At 51.3% G+C, this 15,975-nt stretch overlaps 1 protein-coding gene across 3 annotated transcripts in view; it reads right to left on the reverse strand.

Annotated features, from left to right (window-relative positions):
* Positions 1-15,975, reverse strand: part of itgb4 (integrin, beta 4) — a 181,584-nt gene that overhangs the window by 115,802 nt on the left and 49,807 nt on the right. For all 3 annotated transcript variants that reach the window (XM_085963248.1, XM_085963247.1, XM_085963246.1), the window contains exons 11-13: positions 12,622-12,789; positions 12,447-12,523; positions 2,786-3,006 (exon numbers count right to left, since the gene is read on the reverse strand). In XM_085963248.1, coding sequence (XP_085819374.1) covers positions 2,786-3,006; positions 12,447-12,523; positions 12,622-12,789 — 466 coding nt within the window. The remainder of the gene's footprint in view (positions 1-2,785; positions 3,007-12,446; positions 12,524-12,621; positions 12,790-15,975) is intronic.

Below are 15,975 nucleotides of genomic sequence, written 5' to 3' on the forward strand. Positions count from 1 at the left end.
TGTAAGCCGGGTTTCCACTGAAGATATGGCTGCGGAGCGGGAGGAATTCAGAGGAAATTCAGCCTCACAATGTCCTCACAACCAACAGGAGTCTTTTATCCCTGCATTTGAACAGCCACTTCTGTTTGATCCCTGGAGAGAATGATCCCAGGAATCCTCCAGCTTCCTCGTAAGGAATTCTAGATAATTTAGCTCAAATTTATAACAAATATTCACCCCCCCCTCCCCGCTCCCACCCCCCAAGTTTTCCGCTCACCTTCCTTGAAGGTGTTGTCCCATGTTGGGATACTGCCTCATTACCCACCAACAGCCCTGCACTAACCATGGCCAACTGCCTAGCCCAACAGGAGTAACAACCCTGGCTGACGTCCTCCACCGCCACCCCTAGGGTGCTGAGGTCAATCGTGATGCTTGACAGGCGACCTGGCAGCACAGACTGGCAACTGACCCGTGCACCTCCTGGTGTCTCAAGCTCAATCCTACCTTGGCATTCTGTGATCTGTTTTTCCCGCTGGTCAGAGCTTCATGCACCGCGCATTTCCTAGTCCAAACATCGCGGGTTCAAGCCCCACTCCGAGCGAGCACACAATCTAAGGCTGGCTCTCCCAGTGCAGTACTGAGGGAGCGCTGCACTGTCGGAGGGGCAGTACTGAGGGAGGGCTGCACTGTCAGAGGGGCAGTACTGAGGGGAACGCTGCACTGTCGGAGGGGCAGTACTGAGGGAGGGCTGCACTGTCAGAGGGGCAGTACTGAGGGGAACGCTGCACTGTCGGAGGGGCAGTACTGAGGGGAGCGCTGCACTGTCGGAGGGGCAGTACTGAGGGGAACGCTGCACTGTCAGAGGGGCAGTACTGAGGGGAACGCTGCACTGTCGGAGGGGCAGTACTGAGGGGAGCGCTGCACTGTCGGAGGGGCAGTACGGAGGGAGACGCTGCACTGTCGGAGGGGCAGTACTGAGGGGAGCGCTGCACTGTCGGAGGGGCAGTACTGAGGGTGGGCTGCACTGTCAGAGGGGCAGTACTGAGGGGAACGCTGCACTGTCGGAGGGGCAGTACTGAGGGGAGCGCTGCACTGTCGCAGGGGCAGTACTGAGGGGAGTGCTGCACTGTCGGAGGGGCAGTACTGAGGGGAGCGCTGCACTGTCAGAGGGGCAGTACTGAGGGAGCACTGCACTGTCAGAGGGGCAGTACTGAGGGGAACGCTGCACTGTCGGAGGGGCAGTACTGAGGGAGTGCTGCACTGTCAGATGGGCAGTACTGAGGGGAACGCTGCACTGTCGGAGGGGCAGCACTGAGGGGAGCGCTGCACTGTCCGAGGGGCAGCACTGAGGGAGTGCCGCACTGTCGGAGGGGGCAGTACCGAGGGAGCGCCGCACTGTCGGAGGGGGCAGTACCGAGGGGAGCGCTGCACTGTCGGAGGGGGCAGTACTGAGGGAGCGCTGCACTGTCGGCGGGGCAGTACTGAGGGAGCGCCGCACTGTCGGAGGTGCAGTACCGAGGAAGCGCCACACTGTCAGAGGGGCAGTACTGAGGGGAGCGCTGCACTGTCGGAGGGGGCAGTACTGAGGGAGCGCCGCACTGTCGGAGGGGCGGTACTGAGGGGAGAGCTGCACTGTCGGAGGGGGCAGTACTGAGGGGAGCGCTGCACTGTCAGAGGGGGCAGTACCGAGGGAGCGCCACACTGTCGGAGGGGGCAGTACTGAGGGAGCGCCGCACTGTCGGAGGTGCAGTACCGAGGAAGCGCCACACTGTCAGAGGGGCAGTACCGAGGGGAGCGCCGCACTGTCGGAGGGGGCAGTACCGAGGGGAGAGCTGCACTGTCGGAGGGAGCAGTACTGAGGGGAGAGCTGCACTGTCGGAGGGGGCAGTACTGAGGGGAGCGCTGCACTGTCGGAGGGGGCAGTACTGAGGGAGCGCTGCACTGTCGGAGGGGGCAGTACTGAGGGGAGCGCTGCACTGTCGGAGGGGGCAGTACTGAGGGGAGAGCTGCACTGTCGGAGGGGGCAGTACTGAGGGGAGCGCTGCACTGTCGGAGGGGGCAGTACTGAGGGGAGAGCTGCACTGTCGGAGGGGGCAGTACTGAGGGGAGAGCTGCACTGTCGGAGGGGGCAGTACTGAGGGGAGAGCTGCACTGTCGGAGGGGGCAGTACTGAGGGGAGCGCTGCACTGTCGGAGGGGGCAGTACTGAGGGGAGCGCTGCACTGTCGGAGGGGGCAGTACTGAGGAAGCGCCACACTGTCAGAGGGGGCAGTACTGAGGGGAGCGCCGCACTGTCGGAGGTGCAGTACCGAGGAAGCGCCACACTGTCAGAGGGGCAGTACTGAGGGGAGCGCTGCACTGTCGGAGGGGGCAGTACTGAGGGGAGAGCTGCACTGTCAGAGGTGCCGTCTTTCGGATGAGACGTTAAACCATCTGCCCCCTTGAGTGGACATAAAACCAGGGCCCGTGGCACTATTGGAAGAAGAACAGTGAGTTCGCCCCGGTGTGCTAGCCAACATTTATCCCTCAAACAACACTGGCAAAAAAAAAATAGATTTGCTCGTTATTTGTTGTTCGTGGGATCTTGCTGTGAACAAATAGGCTGCCAAGTTTGCATTGGAGGAAAACTCGAGCCTCTTTCTAAAGAAATCTGTTAGTTGTGAAGCACTTTGAATCATTCCAATGATGTGCTACGGGTTATATAAATCCTAGTTCTCTTTTTTTTAAATCCATGGCAAAATATGTCTCATGACCTCAATTTCCGTGCCACCCCCACCCTTTGCAGTGAGGGACACCACTTTACTCACCATTACACGGAAAGCCAGCGAATCGTGGGCAGAGCAGGCTGCTGTATTCACAAAAGTCCCCGTCAAATATTTCCAGATGGTTCTCCGACAGAAAGCAGTGGCATTTGCCGCACTGACACTCTCCGCGGCCGGAGCAGATCTGGGTGTTGGTGTCGTTGGGATTGTCGCAGGCCGCGCTGTCTCCCCCAGTGCCCACATCACAGTCACAGAACTGGCCCCGCCTGAGAAGGGGAAGGCAGAGTTTCAAAGGGGGGGGGGGTTTAAAAAAAAGGAAAGAAAAAGCTATTTTTGTGATTCTTCAGAAAATTGGAAACAGGAGGAGGCCATTCAGCCCCTCGAGCCTGTCCCACCATTCAATTGGATCATGGCTGATCTGTTTCTCAACTCCACCTTGGTTCCATATCCCCAATAACCTTACCTCACAAAAATCTATCAATCTCAGTCTGGAAAGCTTCAGTTGACCCTCAGCATTCACAGCCTTTTGCGGGGAGAGAGTCCCAGATTCCCACCACCCTTTGTGTGAAGAAGTGCTTCCTGATTTCACTCCTGAATGGCCTGGCTCTAACTTTAAGATTATGTGCCCCGGCCCCCACCCCCTGCATCAGAAGAAGTAGTTTCTTTCTCTCTACCCTATTAAATCCTTTTAATATTTTAAACACCTCAATCAGAACACCCCTCCACCATCTGAACGCAAGAGAATACCAACCAAGTTTATGCAAGCTGCCCTCATAATTTAACCCGAGGGCTCTTTCACATCCTCAGAGAGGGCAGACGGGGCCTCAGCTTAATGTCACATCCGAAAGATGGCACCTCCGACAGTGTGGCACTCCCTTAGATTATGTGCTCGTGTCTCTGGAGTGGGACTGTGAACCCACAACCTTCTGAGTCAGAGGCGAGAGTGCGGCCCACCGAGCCACGGCCGACACAACGTACACAGAGGCCCCTGTTGCCGAAGGAAGGCTGAGACATCAGACTCAGTGGCACAAATAACGGCCGACTATAGTGCTGGATGCATCTGGGAAGCACCGCAGTCACGGGATGTAACGCTTTCAGTGGTGCTGCACTAGAGAAGGCAGTCCAGGGTGACCAATAACCAGCGGAGCCTGATGGACCACATCCATCAAGGTGTCACCAACCATATCATTGTTGCAACCACCTGGCAATGATCATGGGGAACTGCCATCACAAGCTCTGGGAAAGCAGGGAGACAGATACAGATCTCTGCCATTTACTGCAATGACATCTGCAGCTACACAGAATGACTTCGAATGTGCAGCACAGAAACAGGCCATTCGGCCCAACTGGTCTATGCTGGCGTTTATGCTCCACACGAGCCTCCTCTCACCCTACTTCCTCTCACCCCATCAGCATATCCTTCTAATCCTTTCTCCCTCGTGTGTTTATCTCGCTTCCCCTTAAATGTATCAATACTATTCGCCTCAACCACTCCCTGTGGTAGCGAGTTCCACATTCTCACCACTCTCTGGGTAAAGAAGTTTCTCCTGAATTCCCTATTGGATTTATTAATAATTATCTTATATTTATGGCCCCTAGTTGCGGTCTCCCTCACAAGTGGAAACATCTTCGCTACGTCCACCCGATCAAACCCCTTCATAATTTTAAAGACCTCGATCAGCTCACTCCTCAGACTTATTTTTTCTGGAGAAAAGAACCCCAGCCTGTTCAATCTTTACTGCTGGGTATAACCTCTCAGTTCTGGTATCATCCTAGTAAATCTTTTTTGCACCTTCTCCAGAGCCTCTGTATCCTTTGTATAACATGGAGACCAGAACTGGGCACAGTGCTCCAAGTGTGGTCCAACCACGGGTTGCTCGCCTGCTCCATCACTGGCCAGCACATTGGGTTTCCTTTCCCGTCCTTTATTCCCTGTCACTACTTAGCACCCTCCCCCTTCGCTCTGAGAAGACTGCCAATGGCTTCAAGAAGATTTTTTGTATCCCTGCTGTGTCATTTCCCCATAATTGTGTTTAAAATTTCATCCATGTACAGTTTTCCCTCCTGCCAGTAAGGGGCGCCCTGCGCCTGTCTGAATTTGCCCTAAAGCACGGAATGATTACAACCAGGAGCCCACGCAAGAAAACTCGGAGTACTTTGGGAGTAAATTGGATCCCTATCGGAAAACCAGTCACACGGTAAATATTCGGAGTAGGTTTCCTCTCATCACTCCCTTCATCGTCTCTGGGTCAAAATAACTTCACCAGACGGACTGCAGCAGATAGGTTAAGTGAGTGGGCAGTAAGGTGGCAGATGGAGTAAAATGTGAGGTTATCCACTTTGGTAGGAAGAATAGAAAAGCAAGTTATGATTTAAATGGAGAGTGACTACAGAATGGTGCGGTACAGAGGGATCTGGAGGTCCCCGTACCTGAAACACAAAAGGTTAGCATGCCGGTACAGCAAGTAATTAGGAAGGCAAATTGGCCTTTATTGCAAGGGGGACGGTGTATAAAAGTAGGGAAGTCTTGCCACAACTGTACAGGGCGTTGGTGAGACCACACCTGGGGTACTGCGTACAGTTTTGGTCTCCTTATTTAAGGAGGGATATACTTGCATTGGAGGGTGTTCAGAGAAGGTTCACGAGGCTGATTCCTGGGATGAAGGGGTTGTCTTATGAGGAAAGGTTGAGCAGGTTGGGCCTATACTCATGGAGCTTAGAAGAATGAGAGGTGATCTTATTGAAACATATAAGAATCTGAGGGGGCTTGAAAGGTGGATGCCGAGAGGATGTTTCCCCTCGTGGGGGAATCTAGAACTAGGGGGCACAGTCTCAGAATAAGGAGTCGCCCATTTAAAACGGAGATGAGGAGGAATTTCTTCTCTCCGAGGGTCGTGAATCTTTGGAATTCTTTACCCCAGAGAGCTGTGGAGGCTGGGTCATTGAATATATTTAAGGCGGAGATAGACAGACATTCGAACTACAAGGGAGTCAAGGGTTATAGGGAGAGAGTGGGCAAGAACGTGTTGTTGAGGTCAAGATCAGATCAGACATGTTCCTATTGAATGGTGGAGCAGGCTCGAGGGGCTGAATGGCCTACTCCTGCTCCTATTCCTTAGGTTCTTATGTTCATGAAGAAGGCCCACCACCTCCTCCTCAAGGGCAACCAGCGATCGGCAACAAATGCCAGCGACGCCCACAACATCTAAATCCATTCTTTTGAATACTTCCACAATTTGGTAGAAGAAATGATGATGAATCATTCAGCTGTGCTTACATTGCTGCGAACACTTAGCATCAGTCAAAGAAATCTCCCGCAATGTGGGTCTGTAAGATCAGCCATCATGTAGTGTATGTGCTTTAAGTCAGAACTACTTTTTACAGCTCCTGTATACTGTAGTACCGGCAGTAACCACACCGGTATATAAGCTGTGCGCATGCCTCTGTACTCCAGCCTAGAGTTGACCCTCCTCCAGTAAAGACCTGTTGTTTGTTTATGTACAGCATCCGTGTAATTCTTTATCCACTGAACCACGGATCTAACAGTGGCGACGAGTGTTGATGCCAATCTACCTGCAACATTAAACAAAACAAAACAAAAAGAAAAGTCGAGTCCAGGAACACGGGTGTCGACCGCGAGCAACCGCCCAGCAGTCAGGCAGAGATCCAACTTCGCTGGTGAGGCTGTGGAGAGCCGGGCTTGGTTCCCTAGCCACAACGAGCAGTAAGAGACCGACGACAGGTCCTGAGCAGACCCTTCCCGAGCAGCGGCGGCTGGAGCCAACCGACGGCAGAGAGAGAGAGCCGGGCAGTGTCGACGGGGTAAGAAAAAGGGTGAAGAGAGCAGGGCGCAGCCGGGGGTTGATCACCGAGCAGCGTCGTGGAAAAATACTGCAAAACCGGAGAGAGAGAGGGTAAGAAACAGCCAGGTTCTAGACTGAGCGGCGTTGACAAATATCAAGAGAAGAACGCGCAGAGCACAGCCAGGGATCACGGGCTGATCAGGGTCCGTGGGGCGAAGCAAGGGGAGACGCCATTGAGCCGCGGAGAAGCAGGAAGAGCGCAGGAGGCGCCATTGAGCCGCGGAGAAGAAGAGCGTGGGAGACGCCATTTTGCGAAGCCGCAGCGGAGAAGACGGGCGAGCGCGGGAAGGAAGGAAAGCGCGGGAGACACCATTTTGTGCCAGCGGAGAAGAAGGGTAAGCGCGGGAGGCGCCATTGGGGATAGTTAACGCACAACCAAGGATGCCGAAGAGTGGCAGTATCTCTACGTTCGACAATGAAGTCGAAGATTGGGCGACATATGTGGAACGTATTGAGGTGTACTGCAGGGCGAATGAAGTGCCAGATGCTAATAAAGCACTGGTTCTGTTAAATTCCATGGGTGCAAAAACTTATGGGTTACTGCGGAATCTAATAACCCCAGAGAAGCCGGTAAACAAGGATTTTGGAAGCATAGTAGAAATCCTACAGGACCACTTAAGCCCCACACCGCTGCTGATAGCAGAACGATTTAAGTTCCATAAAAGGAACCAACACAAAGACGAAAGCAATGCTGAGTACCTAACGGAACTGCGCAAGCTATCGAAATACTGCCAGTTTGGAGTGGGACTAGCAGACACGTTAAGGGACAAGTTTGTGTGTGGGCTACAAAGTGAAGGAACCCAGAAACGGCTTCTATCAGAAAAGGACCTTACACTGGACAAAGCTTTCAATATGGCAGTATCACACGAAGCAGCCGCAAGGGGCGCTGCAGAGATACAACGGAGACCGCAAGAATACAGCACCAACGAAATGACCTATGGAACAGGGAAGTGCTATCGCTGCGGCAGAACAACACATGACCAGAAAGATTGTTGGTTCAAGGACCAAGTGTGCAGACAGTGTGGGAAAGCAGGACACATAGCAAGAGTCTGCAGGTCTGGGAAGAAAACCAACAGTATGAAATCTCCACAGGAGAAGTACAAAAAGGTACACCAGGTGATGGACAGTGGTTCAGATGAACAGAAAAGTGACACAGACTCCGGAAGCAAGGAGCTGGGTTGTCTGAAACTACATAATGTAACCGAAATAGAGGATCACCAGACTATCTGGGTTACACTCAAGATAGACGGAGTCCAAGTGGAAATGGAATTGGACACAGGGTCAGCTCTAACAGTCATAAATCAAAGAGACTACAAGCGGCTATTTTCACACATACCCTTGAAAGCTACAGAGATTGTCTTGAAGACGTATACGGGGCAAAAAGTCTACCCCAAAGGAAAAATAAGGGTGAAAGTGACATATAAAGGTCAGGAAATACCTAAAATGGATATATATGTATTGCCAAATGGAGGACCACCACTGCTAGGACGTGAGTGGATCCGGAAGATACATTTAGATTGGCATTCCATACAGGCACTGAAGGTAGAGGCCAAAAAGGATGACGACGTCACACCTGGACGACTGTCAAAAATGCTAACTGACGCAAAAGAAGTGTTCCAGGAGGGACTAGGAACACTAAAAGGAATAACAGCAACAATTAAAATAGAGGATAATGCAAGCCCAAAGTTTCTGAAGGCCAGACCAGTGCCTTATGCGATCAGACCAACGGTTGAAGCAGAGCTGGAAGGGTTGGAACGTTCAGGAGTACTGTCCAAAGTGGACTGGAGCGAGTGGGCTACACCCATCGTCCCTGTAATGAAGAGCTCGTTGAGTAATACGCCTGGGGAACCAAAGAAGATCCGCATCTGTGGGGATTTTAAGGTGACAGTGAACCCAGTCCTTCACACGGTGCAATATCCGCTTCCACGAATTGAGGATATTTTCGCCTCGCTATCTGGTGGTAAACGCTTCACCAAAATTGATCTAGCCCAGGCGTACTTGCAAATGGAGGTAGAAGAAGCTTCGAAACATTACCTTACGATCAACACCCATAAGGGTCTCTATCAATACAACCGGCTGGTGTTTGGAGTAGCCTCGGCTCCGGCTATCTGGCAAAGGGCGATGGATCAGGTCCTGCAAGGGATTCCAGGGACCCAGTGTTATTTGGACGACATCTTGGTCACGGGCGAAAATGACGGTGATCACCTCGCTAACTTGGAGAAGGTGCTCGCCAGATTAAAAGGAATATGGGCTACGAGCTAATCGCCACAAGTGCGAGTTTTTCCAGAAACAGATCTCATATTGCGGCCACGTCATCGATGAAGAGGGGTTACATAAGTCCCCTGACAAGATTGAGGCGGTAGTCAAGGCTCCAGCACCGGAAAATGTGTCACAACTGAGGTCGTTCCTCGGGCTGGTAAACTATTACCACAAGTTCTTACCAAATTTGTCTACGGTACTACACCCGCTGAACACCCTACTGCAAACAGGGGTACCATGGAAGTGGGATGACGAACGTAGACGAGCTTTCCAGAAGTGTAAAGAATTGATCACATCAAAAGAGGTGTTGGCCCATTTCAACCCAGCACTACCAATTCGTTTGGCATGTGATGCATCATTCTACGGCATTGGAGCGGTGCTGTCGCACAAATTCCCAGACGGGTTGGAGAGGCCAGTGGCCTTTGCGTCTCGGTCACTAACCTCAGCCGAGCGCAACTACGCCCAGATTGGCAGGGAGGCCCTCAGCCTAGTATGGGGAGTAAAAAAATTCAACCATTAGCTGCATGGGCAGAAGTTCACCTTGCTGACTGACCACCAACCACTTGTCTCCATCTTTAATCCTAAGAAGGGCGTGCCAGTAATGACTGCACAGCGGTTACAAAGATGGTCCCTGTTTCTAGGGGCAAATCAATATGAAATAGAATATAAAGGCACGAAACAGCATGGGAACACTGATGGGCTATCGCGCCTGCCACTGCCTACGGTGGAGGAAGCACCAGCAGTGGACCCTATCGAGATATTTTATTCGTCGATAATTGAACGATTGCCAGTAACAAACGCGGATATAGAGAAGGAGACCCGCAATTATCCGACGCTGTCACGGGTATATGAATTGACGGTGAGGGGATGGCCAACACATGGCGACTCACTGTTGCCAGCATTCTCATCCAGAAGAGAACAGCTGTCAGTATGCCAGGGGACAGTGATGTGTGGATCCAGAGTGGTGATTCCACCCAAGTTAAGGGAGAGAGTGCTAAAGGAGCTACATGAAGGTCATCTGGGGGGAGTGAAAATGAAAAGCCTTGCTAGGGCTTATGTGTGGTGGCTGGGAATCGATCAACAAATTGAAGACCTAACTAAGAGCTGCTTAGGATGCCAGAAGGTCCAAAATGCACCACCACATGCCCCTCTACACCCATGGGAGTGGCCCTCCTCTCCATGGCAATGGGTGCACATTGATTTCGCTGGTCCATTCATGGACTCAATGTTCTTAATAGCAGTGGATGCTCATTCAACGTGGCCTGAGGTGATAAAGATGTCTTCAACCACTACAGAGAAAACGATTGCAGTCCTACGAACCATATTTGCCAGAAACGGTTTGCCAGAGCAGATCTGCTCTGATAATGGACCACAGTTTGTGTCCGACGAGTTCCAAAAATTCATGAAAAGGAATGGCGTAAGGCATTACACATCCACCCCGTATCATCCAGCCACCAATGGATTGGCTGAGAGGTTCGTACAAACCTTTAAGAAGGCGATAAAGGCCATGTGCGACGAGGAAATTCCACTACAGCATAAGATGGACAATTTCTTATTAGCCTACCGAAACGCGACACATGCAGTTACCAACCAGACCCCGGCCATGATGTTCTTTAACAGAAGGTTGAGATCTCGTCTGGATTCGCTCAGACCAAATGTGCGAAGAAATGTTGAGGACAAACAATTCCAGCACATCAACGAGAAGCTGACAAGGAGCTTCAATGTAGGGCAACCAGTCTTGGCCCGTGACTATCGAACAGAGAAGTGGCAACCCGGAACGATATGTACAAGGCAGGGGCCATTAATGTACACAGTGGATGTCGGGGAGAACATTGTGAGACGCCACGTCGATCAGATCTTAGCATCACAGGAAGGTGTCAACCCCATGTCTCGAGTACTTGGGGATGAACCTGACATACCGGTAGCATCTACTCCAGACCCAGTAGCAGTGGAACCCGATGAAGTACCCGATGAAAAGGGGTCAGAATCGCCTCTGCACCAAGAATAAGAACCTCCGGAAAGGCGCTATCCCGAAAGGGTCAGGAAGCTGCCCCAAAGACTGAATCTATAAATGGACTTTTTGTTATTGAATGTACATGTAAAAATGTAATTGTTATTTGAATATTAAGGGGGTATTATTAATCTAAAAAGGGAGGAATTGTAGTGTATGTGCTTTAAGTCAGAACTACTTTTTACAGCTCCTGTATACTGTAGTACCGGCAGTAACCACACCGGTATATAAGCTGTGCGCACGCCTCTGTACTCCAGTCTAGAGATGACCCTCCTCCAGTAAAGACCTGTTGTTTGTTTATGTACAGCATCCGTGTAATTCTTTATCCACTGAACCACGGATCTAACACATCGGACCCCGTGAGGGGTCAACCCATCCATGGGGAACATAAATAGGTCAACATGTGTCAATCAGAAGCAGAACTTGGTCCATGAGCCTCTCTGTCAGGAACCCAACACAAGACCATGAGGTCCAAACTCATAGAAACATAGAAGATAGGAGCAGGAGTAGGCCATTCGGCCCCTCGAGTCTGCTCCGCCATTCAATGAGATCATGGCTGATCATCCAAATTCAGTACCCTGTCCCTGCCTTCTCCCCATATCCCTTGATCCCTTTAGCCTTAAGAAATATATCCAACTCCTTCTTGAATATATTTAATGAACTGGCCTCAACTGCCCTGTGTGGTAGAGAATTCCACAGGTTCACCACTCTCTGGGTGAAGAAATTCCTCCTCATCTCTGTCCTAAATGGCTTACCCCTTATCCTTAGACTGTGACCCCTGGTTCTGGACACCCCCGCCATCAGGAACATCCTTCCTGCATCTAGTCTGTCTAGTCCTGTTAGAATTTTATAAGTTTCAATGAGATCCCCTCTCATTCTTCTAAACTCTAGCGAGTATAAGCTCACGGGCCAAACTATGAGGAAACCAATAGTTTGGCCCATGAGTTTTGGACATCATGGAAGTCAAAAGTCTACCCAACACTAATTTGATCAAAAAACAAAGTTTCCCCATGAATCAGAGGTATATCAGCCTATCCATGGTGTCAGCTGGGGCTCAGTGGGTAGCACTCTTAACTCTGAGTCGGAAGGTTGTGGGTTCAAGTCCCACTCTAGAGACTTGAGCACATAATCCAGGCTGACACTCCAGTGCAGTGCTGAGGGAGCGCTGCACTGTCGGAGGTGCCGTCATTCGGATGAGACGTTACAATGAGGCCCGTCTGCCCTCTCAGGTGGACGTAAAAGATGGCACTATTCGAAGAACAGCAAGGCAGTTTTCCCTGGTGTCATGGGGCCAATATTTATCCCAAAACCAACATCACCAGAACAGATTATCTGATCATGTATCGGATTGCTGTTTGTGACATCTTGCTGTGCGCAAATTGGCCGCCGCAATTCCCCACATTATGACAGTGACTACACTTCAAAAGTACTTCATTTGCTCAAAAAGCTCTTTGGGCCACCCTGAGGTTGTGAAAGACACGATGGAAATGGAATCCCTCTCCTTTCATGAGTCCTACACAGCTGTGTCCAGATTTTTTCAAATCAAAATATAAAAGTGCTTCTTTCCTCTTACCACTTATCCGCGCACGTGCAGTGCCCACAAGCAAAGTCACCATGCTGGTGGCATTTGGGAGAGTTCACCTCCCGTTTCTGTTGACGAATCATAGAAGGCAGTTAGGAAAAACGGGTGAGAATGTAAAATAAACCAAGTGTAATCTCTGAGGTGACATTTGACAATAGGACCTCACCAGTTCACAGGGACATTGGTCACAGAGAAGGGAGGCATCGAGTGACAAGGCATCTGTGAAAGTACTGGGTTTGACAATTACGTTTCCTTTCTGCTCCCCCTTGGGACTGTTGCACAGGTGAGTTTCACCCGTGTTATCCAAAGCTTTCATGTTGAGCTTGAACTTGTTCTGGTTGTAAACAGAAATAAAAAACAGCAATTACATGAGAAATAGGAGCAGGAGTATAATTACTCTCAAGGTCTTTCCAGGCTGACCTGAGAGTTCACCTCTGAAGGAAAAGCCAGCTCGGCATTTCAACCCACACCAACCACTTGCCCTCCTGAGCTCATGACGAGGTCTTGAACTCCCTCAGACTTTCAATATCTCTGCAGCCTCACAAGCCTTGTCTTCCATTCTGAGATCCCGTGTGTCATCCCTGTTTCTGTAATCTCCTCCAGCCCTACAACCCTCCGAAATCTCTGTAATCTCCTCCAGCCCTACAACCCTCCGAAATCTCTGTAATCTCCTCCAGCCCTACAACCCTCCGAAATCTCTGTAATCTCCTCCAGCCCTACAACCCTCCGAAATCTCTGTAATCTCCTCCAGCCCTACAACCCTCCCTATCTCTGTAACCTCCTCCAGCCCTACAACCCTCCGAAATCTCTGTAACCTCCTCCAGCCCTACAACCCTCCCTATCTCTGTAATCTCCTCCAGCCCTACAACCCTCCCTATCTCTGTAACCTCCTCCAGCCCTACAACCCTCCCTATCTCTGTAACCTCCTCCAGCCCTACAACCTTCCGAAATCTCTGTAATCTCCTCCAGCCCTACAACCCTCCGAAATCTCTGTAATCTCCTCCAGCCCTACAACCCTCCCTATCTCTGTAATCTCCTCCAGCCCTACAACCCTCCGAAATCTCTGTAATCTCCTCCAGCCCTACAACCCTCCCTATCTCTGTAATCTCCTCCAGCCCTACAACCCTCCCTATCTCTGTAATCTCCTCCAGCCCTACAACCCTCCAAAATCTCTGTAACCTCCTCCAGCCCTACAACCCTCCCTATCTCTGTAATCTCCTCCAGCCCTACAACCCTCCCTATCTCTGTAATCTCCTCCAGCCCTACAACCCTCCCTATCTCTGTAATCTCCTCCAGCCCTACAACCCTCCGAAATCTCTGTAACCTCCTCCAGCCCTACAACCCTCCCTATCTCTGTAATCTCCTCCAGCCCTACAACCCTCCCTATCTCTGTAACCTCCTCCAGCCCTACAACCCTCCCTATCTCTGTAACCTCCTCCAGCCCTACAACCTTCCGAAATCTCTGTAATCTCCTCCAGCCCTACAACCCTGCGAAATCTCTGTAATCTCCTCCAGCCCTACAACCCTCCCTATCTCTGTAATCTCCTCCAGACCTACAACCCTCCGAAATCTCTGTAATCTCCTCCAGCCCTACAACCCTCCCTATCTCTGTAATCTCCTCCAGCCCTACAACCCTCCCTATCTCTGTAATCTCCTCCAGCCCTACAACCCTCCGAAATCTCTGTAATCTCCTCCAGCCCTACAACCCTCCCTATCTCTGTAATCTCCTCCAGCCCTACAACCCTCCCTATCTCTGTAATCTCCTCCAGCCCTACAGCCCTCCCTATCTCTGTAATCTCCTCCAGCCCTACAACCCTCCCTATCTCTGTAATCTCCTCCAGCCCTACAACCCTCCCTATCTCTGTAATCTCCTCCAGCCCTACAACCCTCCCTATCTCTGTAATCTCCTCCAGCCCTACAACCCTCTGAAATCTCTGTAACCTCCTCCAGCCCTACAACCCTCCCTATCTCTGTAATCTCCTCCAGCCCTACAACCCTCCCTATCTCTGTAATCTCCTCCAGCCCTACAACCCTCCCTATCTCTGTAATCTCCTCCAGCCCTACAACCCTCCCTATCTCTGTAATCTCCTCCAGCCCTACAACCCTCCCTACCTCTGTAATCTCCTCCAGCCCTACAACCCTCCGAAATCTCTGTAATCTCCTCCAGCCCTACAACCCTCCCTATCTCTGTAACCTCCTCCAGCCCTACAACCCTCCCTATCTCTGTAACCTCCTCCAGCCCTACAACCCTCCGAAATCTCTGTAATCTCCACCAGCCCTACAACCCTCCCTATCTCTGTAACCTCCTCCAGCCCTACAACCCTCCCTATCTCTGTAATCTCCTCCAGCCCTACAACCCTCCGAAATCTCTGTAACCTCCTCCAGCCCTACAACCCTCCCTATCTCTGTAATCTCCTCCAGCCCTACAACCCTCCCTATCTCTGTAATCTCCTCCAGCCCTACAACCCTCCCTATCTCTGTAATCTCCTCCAGCCCTACAACCCTCCGAAATCTCTGTAATCTCCTCCAGCCCTACAACCCTCCCTACCTCTGTAATCTCCTCCAGCCCTACAACCCTCCGAAATCTCTGTAATCTCCTCCAGCCCTACAACCCTCCCTATCTCTGTAACCTCCTCCAGCCCTACAACCCTCCCTATCTCTGTAACCTCCTCCAGCCCTACAACCCTCCGAAATCTCTGTAATCTCCACCAGCCCTACAACCCTCCCTATCTCTGTAACCTCCTCCAGCCCTACAACCCTCCCTATCTCTGTAATCTCCTCCAGCCCTACAACCCTCCCTATCTCTGTAACCTCCTCCAGCCCTACAACCCTCCCTATCTCTGTAATCTCCTCCAGCCCTACAACCCTCCCTATCTCTGTAATCTCCTCCAGCCCTACAACCTTCCGAAATCTCTGTAACCTCCTCCAGCCCTACAACCCTCCCTATCTCTGTAATCTCCTCCAGCCCTACAACCCTCCGAAATCTCTGTAATCTCCTCCAGCCCTACAACCCTCCGAAATCTCTGTAATCTCCTCCAGCCCTACAACCCTCCCTATCTCTGTAATCTCCTCCAGCCCGACAACCCTCCGAAATCTCTGTAATCTCCTCCAGCCCTACAACCCTCCCTATCTCTGTAATCTCCTCCAGCCCTACAACCCTCCCAATCTCTGTAATCTCCTCCAGCCCTACAACCCTCCGAAATCTCTGTAATCTCCTCCAGCCCTACAACCCTCCCTATCTCTGTAATCTCCTCCAGCCCTACAACCCTCCGAAATCTCTGTAATCTCCTCCAGCCCTACAACCCTCCCTATCTCTGTAATCTCCTCCAGCCCTACAACCCTCCGAAATCTCTGTAATCTCCTCCAGCCCTACAACCCTCCCTATCTCTGTAATCTCCTCCAGCCCTACAACCCTCCGAAATCTCTGTAATCTCCTCCAGCCCTACAACCCTCCCTATCTCTGTAATCTCCTCCAGCCCTACAACCCTCCCTATCTCTGTAATCTCCTCCAGCCCTACAA

The sequence above is a fragment of the Somniosus microcephalus genome, chromosome 21 (assembly GCF_052327205.1).
Source record: "Somniosus microcephalus isolate GS21.2 chromosome 21, FLI_Smic_1.0, whole genome shotgun sequence".
NCBI lineage: Eukaryota > Metazoa > Chordata > Chondrichthyes > Squaliformes > Somniosidae > Somniosus > Somniosus microcephalus.